This window comes from Chiloscyllium plagiosum, chromosome 5, assembly GCF_004010195.1.
Source record: "Chiloscyllium plagiosum isolate BGI_BamShark_2017 chromosome 5, ASM401019v2, whole genome shotgun sequence".
Lineage (NCBI taxonomy): Eukaryota > Metazoa > Chordata > Chondrichthyes > Orectolobiformes > Hemiscylliidae > Chiloscyllium > Chiloscyllium plagiosum.
The window spans coordinates 20,331,327-20,352,226 of record NC_057714.1 but is presented as its reverse complement, the minus strand read 5'-3'; the positions used below and the strand labels follow the sequence as shown (position 1 = coordinate 20,352,226).

The 20,900-nt window shown below is 41.5% G+C and overlaps 1 protein-coding gene across 3 annotated transcripts in view; it reads left to right on the top strand.

Annotated features, from left to right (window-relative positions):
• Window positions 1-20,900, top strand: part of myo10 (myosin X) — a 330,909-nt gene that overhangs the window by 174,961 nt on the left and 135,048 nt on the right. For all 3 annotated transcript variants that reach the window (XM_043689679.1, XM_043689681.1, XM_043689680.1), the window contains 5 exons: window positions 5,043-5,135; window positions 10,912-10,980; window positions 12,257-12,339; window positions 15,834-15,942; window positions 19,584-19,664. In XM_043689679.1, coding sequence (XP_043545614.1) covers window positions 5,043-5,135; window positions 10,912-10,980; window positions 12,257-12,339; window positions 15,834-15,942; window positions 19,584-19,664 — 435 coding nt within the window. The remainder of the gene's footprint in view (window positions 1-5,042; window positions 5,136-10,911; window positions 10,981-12,256; window positions 12,340-15,833; window positions 15,943-19,583; window positions 19,665-20,900) is intronic.

Genomic DNA, 20,900 nt, shown 5'->3' with positions numbered 1-20,900 from the left:
AACTCTTGGCCTCCACACTTCAGTGCCTCAGCGGGGATACCATCTGCTCCAGCAATGTTAAGCTGGTGGCTGGCCTTCTCTGTGTTGTGCAGGGCTGGGGTATGTAGCATGCTGTGGGATGTGTTCAAAGGCGCTGTGATTGAGGAGCTCTCTGTAGTGCTCCCCCCGACACTGTTAGATGGCTTCTTTATCTTTAGTGAGAGTCACTCCAGCCTTGACCAGCAGTGGAGTAGCGCGTTCAGTATTTGGTTCATTTGTGGTCTTGACAGCACAGAACAAACCATGCATATCATGATTGAAGGCCTGCCATTTCTCCTCTGAGTGCAGTTGTTGTTTCACAGTGAGAAATGCCAGATCTTGGATCTCCTGATCATTCTCATCAAACCAGTGCTTCCTGGTTGAATTGTTTTTGCAGACATTGATGATGGAGGTGTTAAGGCAAGATCAGAGACTATTGGGATCCCATGACTTGGTGTCACCAAGTGTTACTCACTTTGTGCAGGAGAGGTGGTCATATGAGGCTATTTTTTCCAGGTCCTTGAGTCCCTCAATGTTGTTACTTTTGCAGTACTGCTTCTATATTGATCCTGTCTTGGATAAGGCACTGGTCATCATCATTGAAAGATGATTCAACATCTTTCTGATCCCTCGATCTGACGATGACATAGTTTGAATGCCAGTGTTTGAATGTGGGTGCTACCATGTTGTCTTGTATTGTTCCCTTTGGGGTGCAGTGTGTTGGTGATGAGGTTGTGTTCACAGCGTTTGGTCAAGTGAAGGGTGGCACTTGAGTTTTGCTTCCCTACTTTCCTGATCACATTACCCCAAAGGTTTGCACTTCTGCCAACACTGGCATTGAAGTCGCCGAGGACAAGTAGTTTGTCCACCGCTGGGACCTGTACGAGAGTATCGTCAAGGCTGGAGTAGGATTTCTGCTTGTCCTCAGTTGCTGCACCGAACATTGGTGCATATGCACTGAATACTGTGACATACTGGTTCCAAAGAAAGGTAAGTCGAAGTATTGTGAGGTGTTCACTTACTCTACAGGGAGAATCTTTGAGTTGGTCCACTAGTTCTTTTTTAATGACAAAGCCAACTCAAAGGATGCAACACTCTTCTTTGCCCTTTTCTTTCCAGAGAAGGGTTTAGCCACCACTTTTTTCTCTCAGCTGCCTGCCAAGTTTCCCTTAGGGCAGCAATATCACTATCACGGCGCCTGACTTCCCAAGCAATGATGGTGGTGTGGTGCTTGGCGAGACTGCCCACAATGTTCCAGGTCCCAAATGTCATCCTGAGGGTGTGGAAAGTGCACGTGCGAGAGTTCTTTTAATGTGAGGAAACCGTTGCACACTGGCTACTACATGGTTTGGTGGATGGGGGGAGCGTTGTTGGGTGGGGGATTGTGATTGGTTGAGGGTGCGTTCCAAGGCAGCTGGAGACCAAGCACTGCTATTTGGCCTGAGATTGCCTGTGGTGGAATGCAGACAAATATCTTGGTACTGAGCAGCGCAACCTGCTGGGTTAGTACAAGGTCCGAAGTGAGGAGACTGGGGAAGAAGGGATGATGACAAGAAGGAGTGTACAGTTTTTGCTGTTGTGATGGTTATTCTCAGTCTGTGACTGTGAAATCGCTGGGATGGAGAATTGTAAAATCATTGGGCTGGTGTTGGGTGGGGGGGGGGGGTTCATAAAAAATAAACTGGATTGGGGGGTGTTTAAAAAAAAAATCACTGAACTGATGGCTAAGTTGTTTATGATACAGAGGCTTTGGAGAGAGTGCACAGAAGATTTACCAGGATGCTGCCTGAACTGGAAGGCTTGCCTTATGAAGAAAGGTTGAATAAGTTCGGACTTTTCTCTCTGGAGAGAAGGAGGAATAGATAGAGTCAATAGCCAGATACTTTTCCCGAGGGCAGGATTGACTGGTACGAGGGGTCATAGTTTGAAGGTATTAGGAGGAAGGTATAAAGGAGACGTCAGAGGTAGGTTCTTTACGCAGAGAGTTGTGAATGCATGGAATGCGTTACCAACAGTGGTGGTGGAAGCAGACTCATTGGGGACATTTAAGTGACTGCTGGACATGCACATGGATAGCAGTGAGTTGAGGGGTGCGTAGGATAAGTTACTATATTTTACATTAGGATTAACCTTGGCACAACATCATGGGCCAAAGGGCCTGTTCTGTGCTGTACATTTCTATGTCCTATGTTCTATAGCATTACTGGGCTGGTAGGAGTTTATACAGGAGCTGAGCTGGAAGGGTGTTAGAAGATTACTGGTCTGACGCATTTATGAAGGCACTGAAACTGGGTGGGGGTCTTTTATAAAACACTTGCCTCTCAGATGTTAATTTAAAGAAAACTCACTGCACTTTGGGGGGTGTTATAAAGATTACTGGGAGATTTATAAACAGCGAAAGCTCTGGGCTGGGCAAGTTACAACCGTATTGGGCTGTGGGGTATTTTGGAATTACTGGAGGTGTTATAAAAACACCAGGCTGGGGGAGTTATTATAAAATCAACACTGGGCTTGGGGGTGGGTGCATAGTTATAAAAATTATTGTGCTGGAGGGCTAGTATAAAATAACTGGTGAGGTTGACCAAATGGAGCTTGACCCCCTCTGAGAACTAAAACCAAAACCACAAAAAAGGAGCATCTTTGCCCCATAATCTGTAAAAAGGAGTGTGAACAATGATGTAACCTGCTTTTCAGCAACTTCTAGTGGTTAATTGACATAAAACCCTGACTCTCACTTTAAAATCAACAAGTAACAGTTTATTTATCCAATTCGAACAGTGAGCAAATTAACTAAACAGTTAACAAGCCAAATAAAACTTCTGTAACTACTAACTATTCCCAAATAAAGAAAGATCCTAATGGTATGCTGTTCCATTAAATAGAAGTCCCACTCATTTTTTAAAAAGTTGAATTTAGTCTCTCGAAACTACAGCCCTGTTAAGGAATGTTTTATACCTTCTCCATCAATCGTTTAGTCAGGAATATTACCTAGTTGTGCTGTTGGTACAATTATTATTTAAATGGTGCTTTCTCTAAGACATAGAGGAGGCTGAGGGAGCCAGCGATTTTTCTCTTGAGAGCTGAGGGTCGTTAGCTCTGACATATGGCAACCAGCTCTGGAGGCTTTATTCAACTGTCCCCTTTTTATACCCTTGATGACATAGCAATTTCTTTGAATATGATTAGTCCTATGTTGTCAAAACCATCAATCTAACAATGTTTTTTGGTATCTAAGTCTCTGGTTCAAATTGATTGGCTAAGTTCCAAAGCCTGTTGCCTTGATAAAAGAGCTGCTGCGTGGCCTGTTAACGGTAATGCTTTTTGATTCAATTAGTGTGCTCTCGGTGTAGTTGCAAACTTTCAAGCTGCTGCTCACAGACATCCTTTTTGTAAATCTAAGCACAGAGAAAGCGCATGATCTTAGAAGGATAACGCAGTACTTTCCCACCTAACATTTTGCCAACTCCAAATTCTAACTTCCTGCCTCAGATCGACCCAACTTCACTACACTGGGATTATATAAACACTGGGCTAGGGATAGAAATTAAAATTACTGGATTGTGGGAGTTGTTATAAAATTATTGGGGGTTTACAAAACACTGGGTTGGTGGTTTGTTATATAATTACATTTATATTTATGTAAACTTTGGGCTACCATTAGCATGCTTTGGATAATGCACTTGAAAAAAAAATGTCTTCAGATGATTTCAATGAAAACCAAAAAAAAATGAGAATTGTTTCTGCACCATTCATGACACAGACCATAGCTCCTGAAAGGAAATTATCAGCTTGCAGTCCATCGTTTTCTATTAATTCAACTTAATATTGGATGAATCCTGGGTTGTCTTGATTGGCATGCACTCCTCTCTCCTGAGCCTTCTCACCCACGAGCACTGACAGCTCTGACCTTTCTACTTCTTGAGCAGATGAAATACAGTGAGTTAATCAGTGGAAGTGTAGGTAAGATCTCAAATTGTAGAACATGTAGAAAAGTTCAGGGATAAAGAACTGGATCCCACAGGTTAAGGGCATTTGAAGGCACTGTTTGAGGGGAAAGAGAGATGGGAGTATTATCCAAGATCCACAATCTTACCTCTTCAGAGAGTTATAATTTCTGTACCCCTACTATCCCAGCAGCCTCCGGCTGCTCTCACTCCTTCACTACTCACCAAATTTCACCCACCCCTAATCTGTCCATCTAACTGCTGCCAGGTAGGTAGCCTGGGAGAAAATGTAACAGGCGTTGTGAAGTTATTTTTAACAGAATTCCCAGGAAATCTGTACTTTTCAGTTTCCTATTGAGAGTTCTGCCTATGCTTTGTTCATAGTCACAAGCAAATATGAAGGCCGCACATTCTGCTTTTATTTTGATATGTCACATTGATTTTATGTTGCTATTAAATTGAGATATGGGAAACAGTAAAGCATTTGGACCATTAGCTTTCTCTCTGCAATATAGGTTGATGAACTCACAAAATATGGGTACAACATGGCCACCAGTGGCACAAGTTTGTATTTACAAGGTGACAGGTTTGCCTTGGCAGTTTTCATCATCTTTGATGAATGACTAAAATGTGATGAAAAATATAGTTTTGTCAATGTAAAGCATCTCTTAATACACTCAAGATGATTATGAGCTTCAATGGATTCACGAGCTATAACCATATTTTAAATTGTTACTCATCCTTCTAAGGACCTCAAATTTTAGGAATTTTATTCTATAAATAAATGAGCCAATCCTATTATATTTGCCCTAACTGTACCTGAGCATGTGCAGCACCTAACTATTTACAGTTTGGGATATCAAGTGCTAAACATAGAAGCAACTTTCCAGGAGTAGGTTTATAAATTTAAACTTGCTTTTGGTTCTCTGATTTGATTGAGAAGGAAAGATAGTTCTGCATTTACAGATATTGTTGAATGTTTTTTGTATGTAACCCAGAAGATACTTTTCATTATATAAAATTATTTCTGTGTAAATTAAAAATTATTTCCAAATCCTAATATTAAACTTTTGTTTGTAGAAAATGGGCATTCTGGCCCTTATCAATGAAGAGAGTCATTTTCCAAAGGGCACAGATGATACTTTACTGGCAAAACTGCACAGTCACCATTCGGTAGGTGATATACAGGCAAATAAGTCTCAGTTAATGTTCTAGCGTTTAGTTCGCTCATGTATGTGGTTTATTATAATCCATCAATGAGACTGTGAAGAGTCAAAAATCTAACAGATATCTTGCTAAGTCTTAGCTCGATGTGGGGTATACCCTGATGAATGGCCGTGAAACGTTGACAAAATGTAATGATCAAGGATAGGGAAATTAAGTGGCTTCTGCTGACCTTCCTTGAAAGTGCAACCCCAGCATTAGAAGAATATACCTCAAGTAGACCCACAATGTCTGATCTTCAAAGGCGGCATGTTGTTCAATTACTGATCTTCCAGCCAGCCTCTTAGACCAATCGGTCCTGCTTCATTCTGTTCAAGCCCCATTGAAGTCAGTTTAGTAAAAATTGTTTTTTCTTGCTCTGGATTCTCTAGTACCAACCTGATACATTGATCACAGTCTTCTAAATGATCCTCCCCATTTGGCCGAGCTCATTTCCAAGGGCCATCCCTCCTTGTTGGACTGGGCGCATACTGTTGTAGAAAACTCTGCTTAATACAATCCAGGAAAACTTGACGCTCTATGTCCCTTTTAGTGACCAGTATTCCAGTTTGTAACTGGATAATTGAAGTGCTTTACTGGTTTATAATGTTGGCAATTCTCTGTAACTCAGTTCACTTTAAATATGTTCCCTCTCCTCGATTCTTTTGTGATTGGGATCAGTTTTTCTGTATCTACCCAATCCAGACCTCTCATGAATTTGAAAATTCTGTGTTGTTTCCTCTTAGCCGCTGCCTTTCCGGGAGCTACAACCCAACCTCTCTAATCAAACCTCCTAACTGAAATTTTTTATCACTGGAGGCATTTTTGTAAACTGTCCCTCCACTCTTTCTGATGCTTTCCTAACCTTTCTAGGGTGTGGCATCCAGAACTGTACACAGTATTGCAGCTGAGGTCTAACAAGCATCTTATATAAGTTCATCACATCCTCTTCCTGTCCTGGCAACTTCAGTGACCTATGCATCAATATATCTAATCCTCTCTTCTGCATCTCCTTAAGTACTGTTCGTCTTGCATTTTGGTTAAAAAAGACACTAAGTATGTCCTCTTACTTCACATTGAGCATGATCTGCCGCCTATCTGTCTCCTCAGCAAGTTATCTGTGACCTTTTAAAGTTCGACACTGTCCTCTCAATTTCCAGTACTTCTAATTTTCTTAATTGTTCACAAAATTTAGAATTGTCCCTGTACGTCAGGAACAGCAAGTATTGCAGGATTGACCCCTAGAAAAACTTTGTCCAGCCCAAAAAATATCCATTGAACATTCCTCTTTGTTGCCTGTTACTCAGGCAGTTTTGTATCTATACCGCTACTGTCCTTTTGTGTTCCATTAGCTATAGTTTTCCTCTTGAGGGCATTGTATGACGCTGTATGAAATCTCTCGAAAGTCCAGGTACACCGCATTACCTTCATTGACTCTTTCAAAAAGTCCTGCTACTTAGTAAAATACAATCCTACTTTAGAAATCCATGTTTGCTCTTCCTAAACAACCCAACTTTTCAACTAATTCTACCTCACATAATTGTTTCTAAAAGGTTCCTTGTCACTGAAATGAGATTGGTGAGTATGTAATTGTTGAACTTAGTGTTACAACCTTGTTTGAGAATGGGTGTGATGTCTGCAATTTAACAAATCCTATGGTATCTCTCCTAAATCTCGGACAAATTGTTTATTGCCAGTACTGCTCCAATTTACTCTCACTTCCTCCTCCAATATCCTTGGATGCATCTCATCCAATCCCATTACTTGTCAACTTTAAACATGGATAGCCTTTCCAAAGTTTCTTCTTTATCAATTCCAAACCCTTCAGAGTTTCCTCTTCTGTCACCGTGGCCTGGCCTTAATAAATACAGATGTGGAATATTCATTTAACACCTCAATCATGCTTTTTGCCTGCATTCCCTTTTCGTCCCTAATTGGCCCTGCTTCTCCTTTTGAAATCCATTTACTATTGATGTGTCTATGGAAGACATTAGAACTCCCCTTTATGTTGGCCGTCAATCCTTTCTCAAGCAATCCCACTTTTGCCTCCTCTCTGAAACTTGTGCATTTCTGTTGGTTCTAGAGGTATGTTCTACCAAAAACCTGTCATAAGCACAATTTTCATTTATTCCTTGATTTCTACTTTCCTGTTATCCAAGGAGCTCTGAATTTGTGTAATCTTCCTTTCCCTTTTAAGCAATATATACCAAACCAACTTTTTGAAGTTAGGTCATTGTTTTTATGATAAGCCATTTGTTTTGATCTGTCTGGCCCCGTGGGGCAGCACGGTGGCTCAATGGTTCGCACTACTGCCTCACAGCCTTGGACGACTGTCTGTGTGGAATTTACACATTCTCCCTGTGTCTGCGCGGCCTTCCTTGGGGTGCTCCAGTTTCCTCCCACAGTCCAAAGATGTGCAAGTTAGGGGAATTGGCCATGCTAAATTGCCTATGGTGTTAGGTGCATGGGTCAGGGGTAAAATGTAGGGAAATGAGTCGGATGGTTGGTGTAGACCTGTTGTGCTGAAAGGCCAGTTTCCACACTGTAGGGAATCTAATCAAAATCAGTTCTATTTGGCTCCATTGACGTGGGCTCGTCCCCTACCCTCATTTAATTATTCTTATTCTGGATTGCCCGCCGATCTTTTCCAATATCATCCTGAACCTAATGAAACGATGATCACTGTCAAATAAATGATCTCTCACTGACACTTGATCTAATTCACCCACCTCATTTCCACAAACCAGGTCCAACAGTAGTATATGTCTAATTGGATTAGACATATACTACTGTAAGTAATTCTCCTGTACGCAAACTAAGAACATTTGTTCTCTGCGTGTAATGCTTTTGCTGTGCCAATCTATATTTGGGTGATGTCCCCAATTATAACACTCTCTGTTAAAGTTGATGTTTGTCTCTTTCCCTGTGGATTTGTTACCTGCCTCCTTCCCACTATTTGGTGGTGATAGATTACAATGTAATTGCACCCTTCTAGCCAGGTTGAGTCTGATCTTGAACCCTCCAGGCCATTGTCTTTCTCCAGCACAACAACGCTATCTTTAACTATTGCTGCCACCTCACCACTTTCCTATTATTTTTGAACACCTTGTCCCCATAGTAACCCTGTCACAGAATTCAATACTCTACCTTCGACTATTGACTTTGTATTTGTGAACCTTGGTATTCCCCTCTCACCTTGGTTCCCAAATTCCTACCAAGTTGGTTTATAGTCCTCCTAAATGCACGAGCAAAACAAGGAACTCAGTCCTCATTCTGCTCAATGCAAACCATATATCTCTTGTACAGCTACCATCTTTCCCAGTATTCTAGAAAATTAAAACAAACCTGCACTATCTTTGCAGTGTCTAATTCATCTCCCTTCTCCCTCTATTTCTGTATGTACTTATATGTGGCACTGGGAGTATTCTGGAGATGATTATTGTAGATATTTTTCACATCCGCATATATTTGCGCACACATTGTGCCTAGCTCCCTAACTTCTGATTTCAGGAAAACATTTTCCTTCCTACACATGGTACCTATGTTGATCACAACTTGTGGCGGTTTACCCTCTCCCGGGGAAGTGACCTGCAGCTACTCTGTGCTATCCTTAATCCTGGTACCATCCAACCTGGAGTCACACCTACAACTATGGAAGCATCTGTCTGTTGGCCTAACTAATGAATCATCTGTCAGGTCTGCTGATGCTGCTTCCCATCTTCTACATATGAGCCATTTGTGGTGCCACAGACTTGGTCTGACTGCACTGTCTTGAAGAACCAGTTTTTCCAAATGATGAACTGAGAGTGACAGCCTTTGATATCAAAGCTGCATTTGGTGAGTGTGGCATCAATAAACTCGAGCAAAACTGGAATCAGTAGGTATCAGGGACAACTGTCTACTGGTTGCTATCATGCCTGGCACATAAGATAGTTGTGGTTTTTGGAAGTCAGTCATCTCAGCTGCGGGAACTCTTTGGGGAAGTGTCCATAGCCCAAACATCCTCAGCTGTTTCATGAATGACATTCTCTCCGTCATAAAAAGTGGATGTTCACTGATGATTGCACAGGGTTCAGCACCATTCGTGACTTCACAGATACTGAAGCAGTCCATGTTCAAATGTAATAAGATGTGGACAATTTCCAAGCTTGATCTGGCAAGTGGCAACAACATTTATTCCACATAACTATATAGAAAACCCTATAGTGTGGAAGCATGTCACTTGGCCCACCGATTCCACACTGACCCTCCGAAGAGCATCCCACCACCCCTCCTCTATCCCTGTAACGTTGCATTCACCATGGCTAATCCATCTCGCTTATACCTCCATAGACACTGTGGACAATTTAGCATGGCCAATTCGCCTAACCTGCTCATCATTGGACTATGGGAGGGAACCAGAGCACCAGGAAGAAACCCATGCAGACATGGAGAGATTGTACAAGCTCCACACAGACAGTCACCCGAGGCTGGAATCATACCCAGGTCCCTGGTATAGTGAGGTATCAGTGCTAGCCACTGTGCCACCTCTAGACTATCACCAATAATAGACCACGTAACCACCACTCCTCAACATTCAATAGTGTTACCAACGATGAATCCCCTACTGTTAGCATCCTGAGGGTTACTTTCAACCAAAACAATTACCTGGACTCACCGTATAAACACAGTGGCTACAGGGGCAGGTCAGAACTAGAGATACTATTGTGAGTAACTCCCCAAAGCCTGTCCATCGTCTGTAAGGCACAAGCCAGGAATGTGATGGTATACTCCTCACTTGCCTGGATGGATGCAGCCCCCACAGCACTCCAGAAGCCTGACATCATTCAGGACAAAGCAGTCCGCTTGATTGGCACCACATCCGCAAACATCCACTTGCTCCGCGACAGACACTTTAGCAGCAGTGTGTATTATCTACAAGAAATTCACCAAAGATCCTCAAACAGCTTCTTCAAAACCTGCAGCCACTTCCATCTTGAAGGACAAGGGCAGCAGATACATGAGCTACCATCATCTTCAAGTAGTCCACCAAGCCATTCACCATCCTGACTTGGAAATGTGTCACTGTTCCTTCACTGTCACTGGGTCAAAATCCTAGAGTTCCCCCTCTGATGGTATTTTGGGTCAACCCACAACAAACTGCCCTGCAGCAGTTCAAAAAGGCAGTTCATCACCACTTTCTCAAGGGCACCTAGAGATGGGCAATAAATGCTGGCCAACCAATGTTACCCACATCCTACAAATGAGTAAATTTAAATAATTTGTGCACAGTGTTCCAGGGATTTGTTTAGTTTCTCGTGGAATCCCTGGTCCTAGAATCCCTACAGTATGGAAACAGGCCCTTCAGCTAAACCTCCGAACAGTCACCCAACCAGACCCATTCACCATTTCTATATACTCTACATTTACCCCTAACTAATGCACCTAACCTACACATCCCTAAACATGGGGAATTTAGCATGGATGATTCACCTAACCTGCAAATCTTTGGGTTGTGGGAGGAAACCAGAGTACCCGGAGGAAACCCATGCAGACATGGGGAGAATGTGCAACCAGACAGTCTCCCGAGGCTAGAATTGAACCCAGGTCCCTGGTGCTGTGAGGCAGCATTGTTAACCACAGCCACCGTACTGCCCTGTGGTGATGGCTCATTGACTTTTTCTGCCTCTCGGATCTTAAACAGCAGTGTATTCTTCTCTCTGACTTTTCCATTAGTAACTTAATTATGTTGCTTTTTTTTCCCTAGAAAAATCCCTTTTATGTGAAACCCAGAGTCCTTGACCATTATTTTGGAGTGAAACACTATGCTGGTGAGGTATATATATGCTTTATCTCATCTAATTTCATTTTCAGTTATTTCAGCAGTGTTTTAATGTGATTACTAATAATTGACTGAGAGAATACAGAACGTTACGGCGCAATACAGGCTCTTTGGCCCTCAATGTTGATCCGACCTGTGGAACCAATCTGAAGTCTGTCTATCCTAAACTACTCCATTTTCATCCATATGTTCATCCAATGATCATTTAAATGCCCTTAAAGTTGGTGAGTCTACGACTGTTGCAGGCAGTGCGTTCCACACCTCGACTACTCTGATTAAAGAAACTATCCATGACCTATGTCCAGTATCTATCACCCCTCAATTTATAGCTATGTTCCCTTGTGCTAGCTAACACCACCTGAGGAAAAAGGCTCTCACTGTCCAAACTATAGAAGCCTCTGATTATCTTATATGTCTCAATTAAGACACCTCTTAACCACCTTCTCTCTAATGAAAACAGCCTCAAGTCCCTGAGCCTTTCCTCATTAGACCTTTTGACACCTGTTTGGTCAACTTCTCAAAGAACTTAATAAAGTTTGTGAGGCACGATCAATTCTTCACAAAATCGTGTCGATTATCCCTAATCAACTTATTGCTGTCCACTTGATTATAAATCCCATCCCTTTAACCTTTTCTAACACTTTACCCACAACGGAAGTAAGGCTCACTGGTCTATCATTACCTGGGTTGTCTCTACTCCCCTCCTTGAACAAGGGGACAACATTTGAAACTATTCCTGTAGACAATGATGACATAAAGGTTAAAGTCAAAGGCTACTCTTAGGCTTCTCAGAGAATTCTAGGATAAATCCCATCTGGTCCAGCAGACTTATCTATTTTCACACTTTCCAGATTTGCTGACATGTTCTCCTTGTGAATCTCAATCCTGACTAGTCTAGTAGCTGTATCTCCGTATTCTCCTCAATGACATTGTCTTTTTCCCATGTGAATACTGAGGAGAAATATTCATTTACTGCTTCCCCTATCTCTTCCGACTCCATGCACAACTTCCCACTACTATCCTTGGTTGGCCCTGATCTTACTCTAGTCAGTCTTTTATTCCTGATATACCTATAGAAAGCTTTAGGGTTTTCCTTGATCCTATCTGCCAATGTCTTCTCATGTCCCCTCCTGGGTCCTCTTAGCTCTCTCTTTTTAGGTCTTTCCTGGCTAACTTGTAACTAGAAGCTTCACAATTCTCTTAATAGCTTTGTTGTATTAAATTTAATTTAATTTGTGGTTATAAACAGACTGTCCTTTTCTCTCCTAAGGTTTTATATCATGTAAAGGGAATTCTGGAGAAGAACAGAGATACATTCAGATGTGATGTACTGAACCTCTTATGTGAAAGCAGGTACCAACTTCGAATCAAGTATATTTTCAAATTTAATTTGTCTATCGGGGTAGGAGGAGGGAGGAGAATATGCTGAACTACAACCAAATGATTTTGGTGCAACAGTGTGGAGCGGAATAGGGTGCATGGAGAGAGCGCAATGGAAAAATAAACTGAACCTCATCTCGTGCATTTTTTTCTTATGTTGCCTTCGTAGAAATTGCTGTAATTGTAGCCACATTCGAAAACAGTTTTAATTTTTGACTGAACTAAACCACAGTGAGAGAGTTTGCTAATGGACAGTTTCATTTGCATTCTGTATGAGTAAGATATATTGCAGCACAGGTCGCTTTTTGGTCTGTCAAGTCTGTGCTGGTTTTCTGCAAGAATAATCCATGATTAGCCTGAACTACTACTACTACAGTTGTTTTCATTTCTAGTACTATGCAGTTTGTTTTTGAAAGCCACAACTGAATCATCGTTTGTCAGGAAATGCATTCCAAATCATAACCATTCATGATATATCACACAAAAATCTTGCAGTTCGTTGCCAGTTTGAGATTTTGGTGGGCTGGACAGGTGGATGTTGTGAGAGAACCAGGCCTGTTATTTCACTCTGAGTCAGAAGGAGACAAGATTGATGGAGACACAAATTGTGAGGAGCTCTTCATCACTGCAATGGGCCCATAAACATGCACATGGTTGATGGAGGCACTCAGACATTGGCACAAGGTTGGTATCCAGTGTGCACAGATTAGTGGACAACTGCTCTGTACACATCCAGACAGTGCAGACAGTGAAAACCCTCCTGGCAATATGGAGGTATAGGAGAAGTTGGCAGCATGGTGGCTAAGTGGTTAGCACTCCTGCTTCACAGCATCAGAGTCAGGCAACTGTGTGTGGAGTTTGCACCTTCTCTCCCTGTCTGTGTGGATGTTCTTTGGGTGCTCCTGGTTTCCTCCCACAGTCCAGAGTTGTGCAGGTTAGGTGGATTGCCCATGCTAAATTGTCCATAGCGTCTAGAGATGTGTAGGTGGATTAGCTAGGGGAAATACAGGGTTACAAGGATGGAGTAGGAGGGTGGGTATGGGTGGGACACTTATCAGAGGGGTAGTGTGGTTTCCATGAGCCAAATGGCATGCTTCCACACTGTAGGGATTCTATATTAAGAGAATAAAGTTCCTTGACATTATAGGAATTCTAATCAAAGTGTGGTGCTGGAAAAGCACGTCAGACAGCATCTGAGGAGCAGGAGAATTGACATTTCAGGCATAAGCCCTTCATCAGAAATATGGTGGGGGGAAGGGACCGAGAGATAATTGGAAGGTGGGTTTGGGGGGAAGGTAGATAGGAAGGTGATAGGCGGACGCAGGTGTATGGTGATTATGGGGTGGGGGGGGGGGGAAGAAAAATGTTCACGTGGGGCAGGTCAAGGGGGTTTGCGCCGAGTTGGAGGTTTGGATCTGATTACAAGGAAGGCAACAGTTGATGCAAATACGACTCTGATTTTGGGTCTAGTGGTAATGAGGATCACTGTCTTCATGAGGAGATGCAGAGCCCAGACCACAATGTAGAACCTCTTCAGATAGGCCAAGGAGGAAATTCCCACCATAGGATCTAACTCTGAAGACAGAGCTTCCTGAACATATCGAGGAACTAGTACCACGAAAGATTATGGCAATCCAGATAGATGGTCACTGAGATTTGTGTTGTCATACATGAAGGACTTTGTTCCTTACAGCTTTGCTCCCTGTACCCTGTCAGCAGCCATCAAAGTCACTCGCTGTGGCCTTGAACTACTATAACCCCGGTCAGTTCCAATACTCTCCTGGCATCTTGGAAGTTGCTGCACACCATTACAACTCACAGAACACTGATTACCTATTCCATAGAGTTAAGAGGTATATTCAATTATCTCATAGGCACAAAAGATAAAAATATTTTGTCACAATTACTGGATTCCTCCAGGTGCAGAGCATCGTCAATGCATTGAGTGAGCTGCTAGTTGAATTTGTCATGAGAGATGAATTGTAGTATTCATCTTCAGCATTCACATGGTTTGCATCCCTTGACCTGCCCCACGTGGACATTTTTCTTCGCCCCCCTCACCCCATAATCACCATACACCTGCGTCCGCCTATCACCTTCCTATCTACCTTCCCCCCAACCCCACCTTCCAATTATCTCTCGGTCCCTTCCCCCCACCATATTTCTGATGAAGGGCTTATGCCTGCATGTGTACTCTTACTTTATTGATAGTTGCCCCTTCATTCTCTGGCAGTTGATATTCCCTGTAATAGCTTCTCCTGCTTCATAGAGTTCTGAGTCCAATAGGGCAGCTGCTTCTACATGCATGTTAGCAAGCATTGAACTCACGATGCTGCGTGGGCTTAGATGGAACATTGCTGGCAATTCAAGGTTTTGCAACTCATCATTCTCCCTTCAAATTCCATGGATGAGTGCTTGTCCAATGCTATTCCTTAGAAGGGATGGCTTCTGATCTCTCTCTCTCCAACCACAAACCAGAGCCACGAAAGCTGATCATTAGGACTACTGACAAACGCATTTAGACATGTGTCTCGATTTGCAAGCACATTGTAGTAGTCAGCTGCATTGTCCAAAACATGGCCCACCTTGAGGCTCTGGTCTCCTCTCCCCAGTTATGGAATGTGGGTGTCACTGTATTCTTGAATTGCTGCAGTGCCTTTAATGTAGGTAGACTCTCAATGCCCTGAGGGAAGGAGGGAGTCCCAGGATTTTGACCAAGTCAGAGGAATAGGTGAACCAGGACAAGGACAATGAAGAACAGAGAGGTACCTTGGCTGCACAGAGGCCTGGCATAGGTTTTGGTAAGATGCTTGAAACACCAGATAATTTAATTTAATCCAGGCACATTTTCCATGTACCTACAGGTGAGATGTGGTATCCCCTTTGTCCCATCTTAATGCAAATTATATTTTTAGTTTAGTTTATTATAAAATTATTTTTTGACAAATCACTTGCACTGAAAACGGTGCAAATAAATTAACTTGCTGTCCCTAATACTCTCAAAACCACTAGATATATTAAATGCAAGATAAAAATAATATTTCATTTCCATTTTGCACAATTCCACTGCACCAAATTCTCAACTTGGTTTTTGCAGTGTATTTGCAACCATTCTGTGCTGCCACTCAGGTTTTTATTTATCAATATGCCATTTCATTTTTTGATTAGAGTGTGACTGGATTTTGTCTCCTGTGACATCTTAACTTTTATAATGCAACGTACGTTTCCATTCGTTTAAAAATTCTGTTGATAAAATTTTTCATATCATTTTTATCTTTGGATCAAAACTTTCTCCATCGGAATTCCATGTGACATGAACAAATAGTGGAAGCAAAAATTTTATAAAGCTGTTCCGGTGAGCAGATTCTGCTTTCCATTCAGAACAGGGTAATTGTAAGCAGTGGTCATCCTATCCAATCAGATTAAAATATATGTATTCCTAGACATTGACATTGACATTATTTTAGGTTGGATTTCATCTATGACTTATTTGAGCATGCATCAAGCAAGATCAATGAAGACACATTTAAATCTGGAACTAAACATCAGAAGCCAACTGTAAGCTCTCAGTTCAAGGTCAGCATTATCTCTGTTTGAATGGCTAGTGTTTTATAATTTGTTTTGATAGCAGATAGAGTTACTCGTTTATTCTTATGAATCATTGGCAATTATTAGTGCGAGCCTGTCATTACTGTGATCATGTCAGTAGAACGGAAATCCGGTGACCCAAGGTGGTGGAATTTAAATTCACTTAATCGTTTAGAATCATAAAGGTGCAACAGTGAATATGACCATGAACCTTTCACAATCACAAAAACCCATCTGGCTCCATTAGAGAATGAAATTTGCAAAACTTACACAGTCTGGCATGACTCCAGACTACATTTGGTCCTTAAATGTTCTTTGAAATGACCTAGAAAGTCATTCAGTTTAAATACAGTTCAAAATCCAGCAATAAATGCTGTTTTTTGACAGCAATAACCATATCCCAAGAAAGTACAATGAAAACAAAATTCATTTAATGCTTAAGAGTAAAGGCAGACATAGGTCAGCAGAGGTTTCTACAGTATCTGTTTTCTGTTTATTGTAGCTGGAATACTATATCATTCATGTTCCTTAGGCAACTTCTATTCCACTTGATCTGAAACAGTTTCAAGGGAGCATATGAATGCGCCTGTGAATGTGTCTGCCTGGTTAGAGTGATAGATAATATTATATGTTCAGGTTGATGTTCTGGTTCAGTAGGGTTAGTCAAAAACTTTTATACAGTGTGGTACCCTTGTGTTCTTAGTTTTAATTTTAGTGGCTTAGGAAAATATACTCTTAAGTCCTCTCTCAAAACAGAATGAGGTAACTCGAGACAAGACAACATTTGATTACATTTGAACGATCAACTATTTCCACAGTTAGCAAGACCTTTCCCTCATATGGCCTCACCCACAATTACATGAGAGGGAATCTAACCTGAGCAAGATGTTGCCACAATAAAATGGAGCTCGAAACTGATAGGGAAACCTTTAGTGGTGATCTTTACAAAAATGATATTTCAGGTTGAGGTTAGTAATTTCTGAAAGGCGAAATAGAGAACAAAACCAGGGTTCCTTGGAAAAGAAGGTTAAGAACATGAAGAACCAAAATACAGAGTACATGATACCTGAAACAGCTAACAGTCAGCTTTAAACCGAGACAGAGAAAGGAGAATTTCAAAAGGGAGATGAATAGGATGAAAACTCAATATATCCCAATGAGAAATAAGTATGGGGTGTCCAAAGCTAGACTACTTTGGCTGACTAAGGATATAGATGAGAAAATGAGGAAGTAAAAGGAGACGTAGTAAATAATGGGAGAGTAATAGCAATAACAAGCAGGAAGAATATCTCAAATGCAGAGGAGAGGTTCAGGCTGGAATAAGGAAGGGAGAGGAAGCTTGAGGAAAGGATGGCAGACTGCACTGAAACAAATAATAAAACCTTCTTCAAACATATTAATCATAAAAGATTAGTCAAAGATAGAGTGGGGCTCTTAAGGAACAAGCAGGGTGAGCTGTTGTTTGAAGTGAAGCATATCGCAGAGATACAAAATGATTATTTTGCTTCTGTATTTGCCAAATTAGGAGAGGGTAACAATGGCCTGGTTAAAAACATGGGTGTTGAGTAATTGAATAGTACAATGATAGATAAAGAAGTGCTAAAAGGCTATTAGCAGTCCAGGTAGAGAAATTGCCAGGCACAAGTGGGATGCACCCTAGATTGCTGAGACAGTTAAGGGATCAAGTTGTAGGATCTGTTGACAGAAATTTTCCGGACCTGTCTGAACACCAGATCAGTCCCAAGGGACTGGAGGATTCAAATCTGACAGTGTTGTTTAAGAAAGAGACAAAGGATTACTCAAGAAACTACAGACCTGTGGCTTCACATCTATAGTGGGAAAACTGGTGAAGACCATCATACAGGATAAAGTAAATATACACTTGGAAGTGGATTCTATCAGTGATTTCCAAAGAGAGCTGGGATATATATTTGAAAATGAGAATGTTAGAGGGGTACAGAGATGGGGCAGGAGAGTGAGACCAGCTGGGTAGCTCTTACGGTGACCTATACAGACACAATAGATCAAATTGCCTCTTTCTCGACTGTAAAATTCTACGTTTCTACAGTGGAAGGGAGGAATTAGTGACGAATATGGTGTAAATGCTGAGGCATTGTAGGGATTTGGGGCAATGGTGGAATGGTACAGTTTAGGTGTCTGTCAATGTACTTGTGCAACATGAAACAAAAGTTCACGCAGCGTCTATAGTTATGTCTGAGCATGGTGGAGGATGGAATATTTGGTCGTATCTAATAGCGCAGAAAACTGGAGGGAAGTAATAATGGGGAATGCACTATGGCCAAGACTTGCCTCCTTAATACAAGACACAGGTTTGAAGGGATTTGAACAGAGTTCCTTATTAGAAACAGCTGTGAAGAATACTCCTCGGGCTAGGGGAAATAAAGAGTCAGCCATGTTGCTGTGCTTTGGGAGAAATGTATTGGTCAGACCAGGTAAGGACAGTGGGTTTTTGCTCAACAATTGACAATGGTTTCATGGTCATCTTAATTCCAGATTTGTTTATTGAATTAAAATTCCACTATGGTGAGATTTGAACCTCGAACCCCAAAACACCACCTGGGTCTCCTCACCTTCACAAAATCTGATATTTTTTGTACCTGTAGCAATAAATGGTTCTGTTCATGGGCACCAGATGCAGTCAGGTTTGTGGGCTCTGAATTGGTTCCCTAGCTATTTATTCACTCACTGAGACTGTATTACAATATTGTTCTGACTGATCCTATATTAAAGCTTTGATAGACATTCTTCACCTCCTTGCCCACCATTGGCTTATCAGTGAACAGGCAGAGTTTTGCCCTTCAATAAGACAAACCCAGATTTCATAAAACTTAATGAGTGCTTGAAATTCTGGACTTCATTTTTGCAGTTATGTGAGACGAGATATTTTCATTTCCATTGCTGCTTCACATCACCAAATCCACCACCTTGGTGACCTGAGAAATCTTTACAGTTCCAGCTGGCCCCCTATGACAGAGTGAGAAAAGATTTGTCGTTTATCTTAATGAAACCTGTAGTTCCAAGACACTTAGCAAGTAGGCATCTGAATATGACTGCAAAATGTATTATTTTTATCAATTACTACAGTATAGGCTATAGAGTGAAAAATGGTGGTGCTTCTATCCCTTTACAAAAGAAGATGTTACTAATGAGAATGAGAAAGTGAAGACTTTGGCATGTTAATGACATTTCTGGAATGGTCATCCAAGACTGCTGCTCACGGCCTCAGAAAGCCCTCTCCCTTGCTAGTTAACACACTGCCAAACATTAAGTCGGCTTGGGTCAGTTTTATCAGTGGGGATGGTCTTAAGGTTGTTCATTAGGCCAGTCGTTCAAATTGACCAAACCACCTATTTAGCAGTCTCAGGTGAGCTCGCTACATATTTTGTCATGTTTCTGTCTCAGCATTAAAATCAATTTCGCTGTGCAGCAATTTATTATTTTGCAGGATACAAATTTTAGTACAAATTCAGAAAGGTATCTTAGAGTATTCTTTTTTAAGGAAATACAAAGGAGAGCTTGAGGTGTGTTTAAAGATGGACGTTGTGAAATCTGCAGGATAAATTGATTATGTTGAAGGTGATAATTAGCTTTTGTTCCAACTCTTTCAGAATTCCCTTCATTCGTTAATGGCAACATTAAGTACATCAAATCCATTCTTCGTCCGATGCATCAAACCAAATGATCAGAAGGTAGACTTAAACTGAATTTCATCCCAATTAAGATTTGAGATACTGACACTCACACAGGTATTGTAATTGCTAATGACTTGCGCGAAATGCTTAAAGCAATATACATTCATCAGAAATAACAATACTCACTCACTACTCTATCCGTTGTATGGCCATTTATAAAATGAGCCAGGATCAGCTAAGCTAATGTCCCTTGACATTGGGGCAGCATTAGACCAGGTGAGTCATCATGGAACTTTAGTAAAATTCTAGTCAATGGGAATCCTGGGGGGTAGTTCTCCCCTGAATGGACTCAAACAAAGCAAAGATTATTGTGGTTGTTGCATATCAATTCTCCGATCTTCAGGCCATCACTGTAGAGTTCCTTTGGGTATCCACTCATCATTGTGCTGTTTCTCTGACCATTCATAAGTCCTTAGCTAACAAAGCAATCTGTGTCCAAAAACAGGATAACTTAGGGTGAGGTGACTCCGCTGTTTTTAAATTCCCTTTGGTTGGCAGCATCAAAGATTTTATTCCTTTTTCGTACTTGGCAAGTCTCACTTCAGTGAAAACCAAGTATGTTAGTTCACCAGCATCACAAAAATGAAGAGCAAGTTACAAGACTTTCTAGAGTGACAGGAACAGCGAAAACTAAAGAAACAACTTCAAAAACACACACAAACACAGCTTTAAAGACAACAATGCTGAGTAAAAGGCAAGTAAAATAATCAAGTTTAAAAGTCCTTAGAGTCTTGAGGCGCTAGGTTTTAACCTGATACAACAGTTGTTTAATTGATGTCTTTTAGCCTCAGATATTTGTATTGCCGATAGTCACAGATGACATGCCGGAAGACTGGAGGTTGGCAAATGTGGTGCCACTGTTTAAGAAGGGTGGTAAGGACAAGCCAGGGAACTATAGACCGATGAGCGTGACCTCAGTGGTGGGCAAGTTGTTGGAGGGAATCCTGAGGGACAGGATGTACATGTATTTGGAAAGGCAAAGACTGATTCGGGATTGTCAACATGGCTTTGTGCGTGGGAAATCATGTCTCACAAAATTGATTGATTGATTGAGTTTTTTGAAGAAGTAACAAAGAGGATTGATGAGGGCAGAGCAGTAGATGAGATCTATATGGACTTCAGTAAGGCATTCGACAAGGTTCCCCATGGGAGACTGATTAGCAAGGTTAGATCTCATGAAATACAGGGAGAACTAGCCATTTGGATACAGAACTGGCTCAAAGGTAGAAGACA